The following is a 13,835-nucleotide window of genomic DNA, read 5'->3' on the forward strand; positions in this document are numbered from 1 at the left end:
ACAGCAAGCAGGAAACAGAACTGGCTTTGAATTAAAAGAAAAATTTGGAGTCATAGAAAAGGGGTTTTATTGCCTGAGTCAGGACAAAGATATCTGAGAGGTAGCTGCTGTGGAGGGTTTTGAATCACTGTTCAGGAATCTCCTCGCCCACAGTGAAGAGAAAACTGGATGTAGGCTTTTAGCAGAGTTTATTTGGTCACAGTTAGTCACTACTAGCCCTGGTGTGGTACTCCTCAAAGCAGAGGTGTACTCAGATGAAGACACAAATGCTACTTATTTATTTCATTTGCAGACATAGTCCGGTTTGTGTACCTCTGTCATGGATTAAATGTGATTCCTCAAGTGAGGAAGATGGGTTGAGTTTAGCCTTGCAATTTCAACTATACATTTCAGTTGTCATTAGTTAGGTCATGATCTTATGAGCTTTGTTTAGCCTTTCTTCATCTCTTATGTGCTAAACAACTGTGAGCCCAAGTGTCCCTTGATACCTAATTTCAATCTCTACCGACTTTCATGGTAAAGTATCTCTAAAAATGAAATCCAAATTCAGCTCTGTAAAGATCCTGTGGCTTTGTTTCTTCTCTAGGTAAGTTCAAGTACTCCATCCACCTTACAGGAAAAGAGAAACCACAGACAGGCCACCATGTTCCCAACAAGTGTCCTAAAGCAAGACAAACTGGTCACAACTGTCAAATGAAAGGCACAAACAGTTGGAAGAATGTGAAATGAAAACAGAAGATCACCAAAACAAAAGATAAAGTGACAGTAAAATAAACACATGGTGATGCTTCTTTATTACCATCACACACATGATAGATGAATAAAATTGGGTTATGCTTATATTGTAATGGAAGAAAATAATTGCTGTCTTCTATCAGGAAACCGCAAAGGCAGTTATTGATCTGTCATCTTAAGGGTATGTCTAGGAATATTTAATAAAATAAACAGAGACTAATAACTCTTTTGAGGCCCTGTAACTCTAATATCCCACAGCATTTGGCTTAAAATTTTTTGGCAGGTTTAAAAATAACACCACTTCTCTTTGATTAGGAAGGGTTGATGTGGCTTATTTAGATAATCTCACAGCATGGAGGAAATGTTTTTTATATTGTGAGTAGAATGTGCCTGAATATTTTCCCTGAAAGTCAGGCACCAGAATCCATTGGATTGGTTCAATCATTTATTCCTCTGAAAATGCTCTATCAAATGGCATACAGCACTCTGTCTGGGCACAAAGCCTGCTCCCATACATACAGAATCTTTGCAAGCTTCTCTGTGGTGTTCTGATGTCTCAGAAGAATAAATGAAGAGGGACTGGCTGATGGGCAGTGTGCACTGACACCCTTTAAAGCAGGCTTAAACCATAGTAGTAAGGTGAGATGGGATGCAGCCCATCCACGTTCCTGTTCTGTGCTCACTGCCTGTCTGCTGAAAACCCGGGTGGTACCTTGAGGGTCCCCATTGTGCCCTGTACGGTGGACTGCAAGGCAGGGTGTGCTCACCATCCAGCTCCCCTCCACCATTACGTACGTGGCCATCTACCCACCTGGCCATGCAAGACCTGACTGGGACAAGTAGCATGGTGTAAGAGATTGCAGGAAGAGTATGAACTCCAGTTAAGCTGCCTATGAGGAAGGCATGGGTATGGGTACAGGTAGAGATACAGGTATGAGTGTGTAGGGGGTATGGTATGAGCATAGGTGCGGGTATGGGTGTGGTTATCTCAGGCAGAACCAGGTTCAGCAGACATACAGCTGTAGAGGTAAGGGCTGTTCTGTCCCGAGACTGGCCACATGCCAGTCACAAGGAATTCCCAAGAAAAAGGCAAGGTAAGGAAAAAGGTCAGGGAGTTTCTTTGGGAAGTACCACACCACCCTGAGTGGTAGATATCTTTGCAGACTCTTCCAAACATCAAGATCTGTGGAGTTTGAGGGCTGACCTGTTAGTCCCCGAGTGCTGCAAGAAGTACAGTTTTCGTTCTGATGTCCTGTTAGGGGCCTGTGTCTGCCTCCCAGTGCTGCTGCTTGGTGTTTTATCATCTTCTCGATGAAAGCTGCATTTCTCTGTGAAAAAGTGGTATCCGTTAAACTACCATTTTCTGCAAAGGGCACTGCCAGAGTTACTAATAATGTTCCATTTCCAGACTTTTTAATCAAATTCTGCTACTGAAGACAGGGTTCCCTATTGGTTATTAGTGTAGAAGAGTCACTCTGCTGATTTTTTCTGGAATTGCACAGAAATCATTTCAGACAGAAAGTTTTGTTTGGTTTTTTTTTTTTTTTAACATGGATATCTGGTCATGTGGTTTTTATGTCTCAGAGTTTCTGAAGGCCCTTAAATAAGTCTGAAGACGAGAACTGGACAAAGAATAATTTTCTTATCCTATGTAACCTTGCAAATCTGAAAATCTTTACAGTCCCATAAGGAGAGATGTCCAGAATGCAGACTAGCAGGTATGTAACATTAAGGACACTCACCAGAGGTGTGTAATATTTGGATCTAAGCCTCTTTTCCTGGGTTCAAGACCAAATTTTAAGGCTCCTTTGCCCCAGATTAAGTTCCTGTCTTGTCTGCTGATGGCTATTCTGCAATGAGACCGTGTCAGCCCCTCCTGAAAGATCTGCTTGGATTTCTTTATAAACAATTCCATGTTCCAGAGAAAGAGAAGCTGATTCTGCAGTGCACTGCATTCAGATCTAAGTCCTGGATTCATCCCACCTGGCTTTGGTAGGTAGTTGAGACATCTAAGTAAGCAATGAATTTTCCTCAGGTACTGCTGTCAAATGATGGAGAGACACATAAATCCTGGCAAAGCAGACATCTGCCTTTCAGCTCACTCAGCACCAACCTTACCTCAGCAGTTTCTCTACTTGTTCTGACTCAGGACCACATATTGCTGTCATTATTGCTCACTAAAGCAACAGTAGATAGCTATTATAGTGTTGTGTTACTTGAACTTTCTAGGTGGCCTGCAGGTTTCTGATCTCAGACAGCTTTCGCATCAGAGTGGAATTACTCCTCATTTCCAAACATACAGGTAAAACCAGAGTCAAATCCCACAAAAAGTGAATAAATTTAAAAAAATGCTATGAAAGCAGATCCACGGCATAAATGGTTCAGAAAGCAATTGTATGACACAAAGAAATACTACTTGCACTATCTGTGGAGTGGATGAAAACAATGAGATGTTTGAGGAGGAATGATCTGGGGAAGTGATAATGAGAGCTTCGTTTTCTTAAGGCAGATCTTTTTATACACAGCCTGTGGAAATTAGGGCAAATCGCATAATATTCTCCTACTTTCTGGACTCATTTCTATCCCACACATCTCTTGCACCACTGTTTTGGCTAGACATGCAGTTGTTGTGTAATGTTATCTTGGAATAAGAGTCTCCACAAACAGCATTATTTTAGGCTAACTGGTCTACTTGAAATTCACAGCTTTTCTATTTCATCACAGCTTCCATGTAAATAAAGTCTTATATGAAAAATGCCCCTGATGTACACTACAAATGTACAGCAGAACTGCTTTTATCAACACATCTCTGATGCATTATTTTATTTCTTCAAAATGTGTAATTAGTCAACACCTCTCCTTTGATAATCTATATACTGAGTTAAATGTTAAATATAAGGGAAATCAGCAAAATACAAAGATTACTTAGGTCCATTTTATCTGCAGAATCAATAGGATTTACTTACTGCTAATGCACTAACCAGATTATGAGAACTAATGCAGCACTGTTCAATGACAAAAGCAAATAATTCTTTGAATGATCTTGACAATAGAACATGTAGTCATCTTAATTTGTATTAACTAATTACATTTAACATAAATGTCTTTTTACCTATTACCTTAAGTGGAACATCAGTACTGCCTTCCCCCCTCTCGTTTTAGCAGTGAAGTAGATCAAAACAACAAGTATTAGTAGTTAGTGGGATGATACTATGTAAAATTTTACATCAATGGAGTTCTTTAAAAAATTTCTCTTTCTCTAGGGGTCATAAAAATTTGTGTAATGTTTCCGTTGACTTCAGTGAGTTCTCATCAAGTCCTTTGAAGTTGAAAGTGTATCTTAAAGATAATTAATTCTTCAGTAATGTCCTCTAAATTGTTTGTTATTTTGCAACAAGTAGTATTTTGAAGGGTTAGTTTCCGGTGTAATTCAGACCATCTCAAGGCAGTAGTAACACATAGTAGTGGCCACTGTGTAGTTAGGATTGCTTGACTGCTTCCATCCTAAAGGGCTGTTTTCAGTTGCTTACTTTTTCGTCAAGTTTTCTACTTCTCAATTGAGGTTTGAAAAGTGTATTCAGAAAGGGAATATATTTCTCCTGTATTTTATAAAAAAAATCTGAATTGCTTTCAAATACATGAGGAATATTGGGAACAGGAGAAAGGAAGAAGAGGGAAGCAATTACTTGTTTAAAACAAAAAGAGGAAAAAACTTTTACCTTTTTAAATAAAGCTTCAGTGCTTCAGCAGTTCCTAGAAACAGGAGAACCTGGTCCTCTGCCCTAGGCATATTCAGTTCTCTGTGAATGCCAGACTGAGTTCACAGCACCTACATCCTTGAGTTGCCTTTCACTGGTCAAGAAGAAATCAGAAGCACAATGGATATGCTTCCATGGGAATTGTTCGGCGCACAAATTTATGTCCACTAGCAAAACTGAGCTGTTCCATTTATTATTCGTTTTTCCTTTCCTTAGGATTGCGAGAAGTGCTTGGTAATGAATGATGGCTCATGCTACTGTGTAGCAATCTGTTTCACAAAGCACATAGCATTTTTAATACTGTGTTTTCAAATACTTTTCTCTTGTGATATGACTTCTGAGTGATTTATGTTCCACTTCCCAAGAACATGGAGTTCTTGGGAAGAACAAGTTAGTTGTTTGACAAAATAGGTCTTGAAAAAGAAAGAGAAGTTCAGCATACCTAGTACCTATCACTGCCACATTAGTATAAAAATTAGCTTTCTGTGCAGTGAGAGCAGCAGGTGGGGTATGCACTGTGTATCCCCTGCAGACTGCTCTAGTCTGGCTTCCATGCAGTCGCTGCTGACTCATCCATTTGGGATACCGCTTTCCGAGGACTTTCTGACCCTATCAATATGAATATGTGCAATAGTTCAATACAAAAGAGCCAATCACTTAATTGATAATATTTGATAAAGGAAGTGACATGGGAGAATATGAATGTAATGTAATCTTGATGCCAATAAGGAACACTATTCATGTTCATTTGGCCTGCTATTGAACAGTACATATGATCAGTACTCATATATGGCCAACACTATTTAGTTACCCACAGTTACGCCTCTTCAAAATGCAGCAGCAAGTTTTGGAACTCACACTGCAGTTACACTGACCCAGCAGGTGAAGAGTCTCACTGTGGACTTGCAGCATGTTTGCAAAACCAAACATGCTACATCCAAGGAATTTCTTTCTCATGTTCCTCAGTTCTGGCTGGCTTCTCTTCTGCCTGTTGCACAGCACTGGAGTCTGTTCAGAAGAGATTCTTTTCTGGTCAATTACTTCAAAAAAATAAATGTGTCCATATTTTTTCTGTGTATCATTGTGGAATATGCTCATAACCTAAAGAATTCAGACACCCTGTGATGGTTGTGTATAGTGAGAACAATTAATATGACTGTGACTTTTTAGAATTCCTAGTGGTAAAATTTTGTCCATTTCACAAACCTTCTGTCTTGCAAATTGCAGAGGAAAAAATAATCCTTTGTGATAGCATAGTAGAAAGCTATTTATATAGTTCTCCTCTTCTCCATTACACTTTATTCACTCTGACCAGCTATGGCATGAAACCACGTGAGAAAGGAGGAGGGAGGTGGTCCCTTGCCAAGGGAACTGGCAGAAGAAGGCATGAAGTGAACAGAGTCTGTAAATGTGCCAGAAGCCAGAAAGCTTTTCCTGGTTATTTTTCTCCTCTCCCATTTTGTCAAAGAGCTATAAATACAAGGATCTTAGTAGTCATCTCTGAGTCCAGAATTAAAAAGACTTGTGTGACAGCTGGGAAGATTTATGAGGTTTATGAAATTTACGGAGCAATTCCTTTCAGAGATAACAATGATAGACAGGACAAATTTATAATGTCCCTCACTTTTATTTGAATGGGACTGGGAAACAGACAATACAGGTTCTAACTCCAGCCCTCTAACAGACCTCCAACATGATGATCAAGTCACTCATCCTCTTAAAGCAACACCCTGGCATCACTGAGTTATTGGGGCCAGAATTTCACTTCTTATATTTCATCTGAAGTACTGCAAACTACCCAGAAAATTCAAATGCATTACAAAACAGCAAAACTGTGTTGGTGAAAAACACACAAGAAACTTTAGAGAGGAAAATCTGATAAGTTTCTTCTGTGTTCCTCACAGTTACTCTTTCTGTTCAGTCTGCTGTACATGTAAATTCTTCACCGTTATACTCTTGATTCTAAGAGGACACACTCCTGAAAACTGTAGTTTAATTATTCATCTTAATTCACTGACCTCCACAAGAGAAGAGATAAGCAACTCATACACCCTGCTATAGAGTGAATGAATAGAATCATCTGTTCATTCACTTTACAGCAGTTTCTTTGAAAAAGGATTTTTGCCATTTGCAGATATCAGGATTCAGCTCATTTAGCAGTAGCTCATTTCCCCCTGCTCCATCTTATGCCATGGAAATGCTCAAAGGAGAAATGTCAGCACTCATGGGTGCCCACTTCTCTTCAGGGAGATTCTCAGGGTCCATAGCAGAAAACAGAAGTTGATACTTAGAAATTTGATTCCTGGCAACCAACAAGTTAAAAGTCATATAAAGAAAGCAGCATAAAATAAGACTCCTGCTTATTCCTCCTTTCACTTGAGTTCTTCTTCATAACTGTAGTATTTTACAGTTGACACTAGGAAATTTTACCTAGTTACTGTCAGACCATTTGTCCAATTTGTCAAATTAAAATTTAATTTTAATGGTGTCCACCAAATCATTCACAAGACAGTATGAGATGTTCTACAGTGATTAAGTCATTAATTTCTAGTTTATTCAAGACATTAAACATAACATCGAGACATTATACATAATAGCACTTTCTAATTGAGCACTGCACTTAAGTAAGAACAGGTTTTGGCCAGCTCTAGAAGGACGAGCCTGGAGGAGTGTTCCTCCAAATTGCAGTCGCCGCAAATAACAGAGAAGCTCACAAAAAGTCTTTGGTTAAAATTTAGATTTTTTTTTTCCCCTAAGTCTAGTATTCAGAGTAGAGACGAGACTCCATGGTTCTGATGCTGACCTAACTGGGTATTTTTTTGAGGTTTTCATTAGTGGCTTTAAGATTTCCTCCCTGCTTTGCACTTTTGGCTTCTGATGTGGAGCTCTGTCTGAAATACTCTTTTTATGCCCACTGACTATGATATGTAAATCTACAGTTAACTGCCAAACAGCAACAACTGCTGACAGCCCGGCTCAACAATGTCTAGAGACTTTTTTTGCGTGTTTGTCTTCTGAGAACTGAATCAGAGTAAATTCTGAAACACCACAACTTCCCCTATGAACAAATAAGATAGCATTGGTTATCTTCTATCCTTCTGGACATGTCTGAAAGGTAGGGCTTGCCCACACCTCACTGCATTCCAGTGGCACACCTACACCAGCTTCACAAAGCCCTCCCTATGAATCACACATGCAATTGACACCTCTCCTCCTACAAGAGAAGCAATATAGTGGGACCCAAGCAGTTACCCGCTCTAATCACCCGTTTCAATAGTTGTGTGATTTGTCACTGCAACTTGGCATAATATCCAGAATGCATCATCTGACATCAGTTATTTTTCCACATTGACAGCCAAATGGATACTTACATGTATATTGACAGGGAGGGAGTGAGAGAGGGAGGGAGGGAGGGAGGGAGATTCATGCTTCAAAGAGTTAATTTAAAGCAGCTTCTTTGCTGACGTTTTCCATGTTATCAATCTTCCTTTAGTTTTCTAAGTAGCCTTTTAATCTCTGCATTTCTACTCAAAGATCAAAGCCGCCTTATTTCTTAAACAGCTAACCTTACATTGTGGTTAATCTATGAAGCACCAGGTTTTGTAAGAGAGCCATATGTGGAACAATCTGCAGGTTCTTGGGCAGATACCCAAAATGACGATATCTCTGAGGAAGGCTGAACTGATGTTGTGGCTGAACTGACTTCAGGGAAGCTAGGAAAGGTGTTGGGGCAAGCAAGAAAATCTAGCCACTTGTTAAAAAGAGCTTGAACAGGGTTTCATGAGGCATGTCAGGATGTTCAAACGGTGTTGTGATGACTACATAGGAGGAGATACTTTTTTTAAGGTTAGCACAGAAACATTTCTCCCCAAAGTCATTTGCTTATGGAAAAAAAGGAGTTACAGCAGAGAGCAGAGATCCCAAGTTAGGGGAGGATAAAATCAGAAATCTGCCTTATTTCAAAAAGCATGAAAACTGTACATCTTTCTGCACTTGAACTATTCATACTCGTTGTATGAGTAATCTTTGCACAGATGTTTCAGAAATTCTTTTAGACTGGGTAGGTTATGAGTGCAAAAGAATAAAGCTTGTAGCTTGTTTGGTGGCCAAAAGAAAAGCTAAATTTGTCCCTTGATGATTTAACCCAGTCACATACTGGGTTAAAAATATTCAAAGTGTATTCAGTGTTCCTAGTGTGAAGTGTTAGTTCAGTTCCTGCTGAGCAAAACACACCATGCATTAACAGTTAATACTAAAACTAGTACAGCAAACCCTTTAGCACATGGATAACCAAACTGTTATGTCACTGCTATATCGGATCTAACCTAAAAGACCTCTTTCTGTATCGTTAAGGCACTGCAGGAGATTTCAGTTGCTCTTGTTTGGTCTTACACAGGTTTTCACCTAAGTGATACAGTAAATTGACAGGGCAGCTGGAGAAAAGCTGCCACCAGTGCTGACTGCAACTCCTAGGGATCAGAGAAAGCTTCACCCAACAGTGCTGTTGCTGTACACAGTTCAGAAATGTTACAATTCAACAGCAAAGGACTGAGCTATTAGGTTGAACATTTTGTTAAAAGCATTTTCAATGCCTTGGGTTTGGTTTTTTTTCAGAATTCACCAGAGTTAAGCCAGAAAGAAATTCTTGGTTCATTGCTTGCTTTCTCACAGTACTTTGAGAGAAAAACATCTGAATCTAGAAAACAAGAAAATAAAGTTTTACTCTTACATGTTCTTTGAGGGTATGATCCAGATCTATTGAATTTAGTGGAAAGACTGTCTTTAAACAGTTTAATACAAGCTTTTTAAAATAATTTTTTTAAAAGATGTTTGTAACAACAGCAAACCAATAAAAAAAATTAGGAAGAATTAAGCTCTCTGTTGATTTCAACAGAGGATCTTATGGAACCACCGTAAGATCCTTTATAGTCTCCCTACATGTTTATTCATAAAGTATGTCACAGTGGGAACATGCTAGATGACTTCCAAATTTAAAATGGTTAGAGATCCTTCAGGGGATTCCCAGTTGTTATTTGTACAATCTCACCAAACAGATGATGTAGTGTCAATAGTAATGGAATTATCAGTTAATAGATTACTATTGAATTGTCAGGACAGCAGGTTATATTCTTCTCGAGAGATAACATAAAGTGTATCATTCAAGAATTTTTCCAATGAAAATTAAAAACATGTAATCTCTATTCCCAAACTGGAAGAAGAAATCCTGCAAAGGCAGCAACTGTTATAGTGCACTCATAACATATAAACATTGGACAAAATAGTGCATGAGCCATAGATGATCAATACAGTAGCCTAAGTAATTGTAAAAGGCTGAATTCCCCATAGTTTCATTTAAATTACAATCAGAAACATATTTATCCTGGCTTATTTCCTTTTTCTCTTTCTCCATCTTTTTCTCCCCTTTTCTGTCTTATCACTGAAGAAGGTGGTGAAAAGAGACTAGAAGGAGAATAATACTGGAAATTGTTATTTTAAGGAAAAAAAAAGGTTAAAAAGAGCACAGTGTTTTTAGAGAATCGTTTTCTAGGAATCACTGTTTTAGAAGCAGGTCTGTCACTAGGCAGGCTCTGCACTCAAAGAATTCTGAGACCCTTGGAGAAGCAGCATTACAGAAGTCACTAAGAGAAAGGGTATGTTGATATATGTGCTTATATGCATATAGTGTGGTTAAATAAGGACCCTATGTCTTATTCCCAACAGACAGGATAAAATAAAGTTAAAAGAAACGAGTCGTTGCCTTCCTCATGGAACTTCATAACTGATGAAGCAATTAAGTTTGAAACATTTTAAAATACTTTTGGTCAAATGCATTTGTGCTAAATGACTTCACTCTGACAAAGATCTATTCCTACTCATAAAGACAGTACTCATCTGTACTTCATTTTCAAACAGGCTTTTTCAAGAAATGCTTCATACTGCAGAGCACAAGATGATGAATATCGCTTAGAAGTTACCACTCCTTTGCAGAGGGTTGACTTGTTCATGGGCCAGTTCAACAATGTCCTGTTAACTTCGATATCTGTCTTCACCAAAGAGAACCTTACCATTGCTAATCTGGGAACTTCGGAGGGCCGCTTCATGCAGGTAAGTGTTACTATGACACCTTCACAATAAAAACATACTAGAGTTTAGCAGGATGGTGAAAAGTGAGGAGCAGCTGAATGCTCAGTTTAACAGGGCATTAGAAAATTGAAATTGCTGAGTAAAATACAGCTTCTGGAATATAAACAAAGAGCCTAATAGAGCATTCAGTCTATTAAGTGTTTACATGGGCTTTGTGGTTTGGAGCAATGGTTTTGGAGCAAATTCTACCATGATCTCCACTTAGTCCAGCTGGCTCAGTTCACAGAGCATTTTTGGTCCATACAAACTAGATTTCTTTCAGAGGAAGCTAAACTGAAAGCTCTGTCTTGGATACACATCAAATATGCTCCATCCCCAGCTGGGGCAGAAGGGTCCAAAACAGTGACTGATTCTTCAGATCACTTCAGATACACACTTCATATGGTCATTTGGTCTAGAGCATCAGATTAAACCTAGTTCAGTGTAAAATGCCAAGATAGTTTATAATGTAGAAGTAGGAGCCCCAGCATTATTTTTTTCTATATACTGATCCACTTTTCTGGCACCAAATTACTTGCTAATGTACCCATAGCCTATGACTCACAGCTGTAGAATTGAGATTAGCTCCTCCTCCACCAACTTGCAAGTTTCTCTAAATGCATTTTAGATTTTCAGGCTCTTGCTCTTTCCTGTCTCACTCTGTTCTTTTGGACAGCAATTATTCCAGTTCTTAAACAGGTTTTCCATAATAAATGGTAAATCACCCTCCTAAGAAGTCTGTCTCCCTCCACTGAGTACATAACTAATCTGGACAGGTAGATTATACTACATGACTTCTTTGTAGGTGACTAACAAAATTAATCTAACCCATAGAGCCAACAGTTTTTTAAAAACTTGGCAGTCAAAATCAAACATCAGAAGACAAAATATTTTGAAGCACCAAGGGCTCCCTCTATTCATCCATCTTATTTCAAGCCCTGTCATTTTACAGTGACCACCTTGGAGAACTTGGCTTCTCTGGCTGCTACAGGGTCCAGCCTGGATGTGCATCTCAACCTGGATCCCTCTTGCACCCAAGGACCTGTGTCCTTTTACTCTGCCAGTGTTGTCTTCTAGTGAGCTACCTGAAGTATTTGCAGTCTTTGTCCCTTCTTGCTCTGTAGGCTACAGAGAGTCACCAAAGTTAGTAGTGTTGTCCCCCAATCATCATTAACTGAAACCTGATGAGAAGGCTGTCATTTGCTGTGTCCTTAAAGTTTTCCCATTGCCCATAACCTTCCATTAGAAAATACTTGGGCACATGTAGCTTCATAAAAACAAGCCTTCCCTTTCTTCTCTCCATTCCCTTTGTTCTCTGTCCTTACCACATGCAGTAAGTACAGTTACATATTGTCCTCAGTATATGCACCCTTTTTGGACAAAGGTAATCCTACGCCTCCACTTCTGTCTTCTGTGCAGACTGGATGCAGAACCTGCCCCATAATGCAGAATCCGTGGTGCTCCTACAGGGGAGGAGGTCAAAGTGATTTGCCACAAAGAACAAATGAAAAACTGGTCAAAATCAAGCTTTCTTTTTCCCCCTAAAAGATAGGTAAACAAAATGTTCAGTGACAGCCCTGCCATTTTTACTGAACTTCCCATGATGACTTTGGTAACTTTAAGATGCAGTCTGTCTTCAGCACAGGAAAGACAAATGCTAAGAGCTATACACTGAGCACAGGACCAACCTACACTCTGTTCTTAAATGTAGATACTGATTCACACAGTGAACATGAGCAATTTATTTAACCTCTCTGAAGCCATTTCCCTATCTACAAAATACAGTTAATAACAACTGCTGTCTTGCAACATTTCTCCTGGGCTGTCACAAAGCTTTTAGGGAGGTTTGGTGAAAAGTGCAAGGCAGCATTATTTTTATTTGTAACATTCTTTAAATTATTCATTCAAGTCCTGCACCACACACTCCATTCAGACATTTGTCCAACGCAAGGAACAATTAAAATATTTCCAGGATACATTTCCCATTCCAGGTTCAGTTATAGATCAAAAGAAAGACTATTGTGTAAACTGCACATTGCCATTAGCAGAAATATTCTCATCATTGAATTAGATTGGCTTGAGCTACAAGGGGAAGTCAGCATTGGCCTCATGCTGTAATAAGTAGGAGCTCTCTCTGAGAGTTTGATGCAACCAGCAGGAGAATAAGCGTACTGACCACCTTTAATGTCACTACCTCCAAATAAAAAGGTTAGTGTTTCTTTTGCCTTTAAATGATCTTGGAAGGAATACTAGGTCTGTAGACACAGCTTTTTTGTAGAATTTAATGTTCACTTACATTAAACCTTTTTTTTTCTTTTTTTTTTCACTAATAGTTATCTGGGAAGTGCTTTCAAACATGTTCATTAGCAAATGCCCAACTAAAGCAGATCTGCAGTGTTTCTATGGAAATATAGCTATTAACTGCAATGAGATGGAGATCATTAAAAATTGAGCTATTAAACGACCATTACTGAAGTAAAATAGGTTAAAAAAAATCAGGATAATCTAACAGTGACTTAATTTATCAAAAAAATATCCCCAAACACTTCCCCACATTTTTTAGCAAAGAAGTGTAATGATGTTCTCTTTTGTTTCGTTCATAAGTCTACTGGAACATATTGCAAAGAATCCTCAATTTTTCACTTATTTTGCACCTTACTTTTGCAAAGTCATTTGCACTCAAATTTTTATCTCTTTGTAAGTGCAAATACTGAGTTTTCCTGTGCAATCCCCTTGTAACTTGTATTCAGAGTTGACTGTATCCCTTCAGAGATAGGTATGCTTTCAGAGAAAAACAGTTGCAAAATTTTACTTATCAGGGAACCTGTTTTAAAACTGGTTATATTGTATTAATATCTTGTGAACGTATTTTCATGCCAACTATTTGAAAGCAAAAGAAAAAAACATTCATATGTACATATCTAAAATTAGAAAATCAGCTTGGCCTTTCCAGTGAATCCAGATCATCTTGTATCCTCTTTGAAATACCAAACCTTACCATATTTAGACAATTTAGTTTGTGACGTAAATTTCAGCACTGGCAGTCCTCCTTGAGATTAAAAGAAGTAGTAGTACAGTACCTCTGTCTCTGACAACCACACCCTGCAGTACCCAAGTATAAAACAGCTTGGTGAAAGTAACGAACATTTAATTAACATATTTGCTGTATTAATTTAGTGTTTCCTGTAATTGTTATGAAGCTGCTTTTTTTTTTGGGGG

General features: G+C 38.6%; 1 protein-coding gene across 2 annotated transcripts in view; it reads left to right on the forward strand.

Moving 5' to 3' along the window:
• Positions 1 to 13,835, forward strand: part of MET (MET proto-oncogene, receptor tyrosine kinase) — a 90,143-nt gene that overhangs the window by 23,918 nt on the left and 52,390 nt on the right. For both annotated transcript variants that reach the window (XM_026868322.1, XM_026868321.1), the window contains exon 3: positions 10,407 to 10,598. In XM_026868322.1, coding sequence (XP_026724123.1) covers positions 10,407 to 10,598 — 192 coding nt within the window. The remainder of the gene's footprint in view (positions 1 to 10,406; positions 10,599 to 13,835) is intronic.

Source organism: Athene cunicularia (assembly GCF_003259725.1).
Source record: "Athene cunicularia isolate RWA chromosome 1 unlocalized genomic scaffold, athCun1 chr1_part2, whole genome shotgun sequence".
NCBI lineage: Eukaryota > Metazoa > Chordata > Aves > Strigiformes > Strigidae > Athene > Athene cunicularia.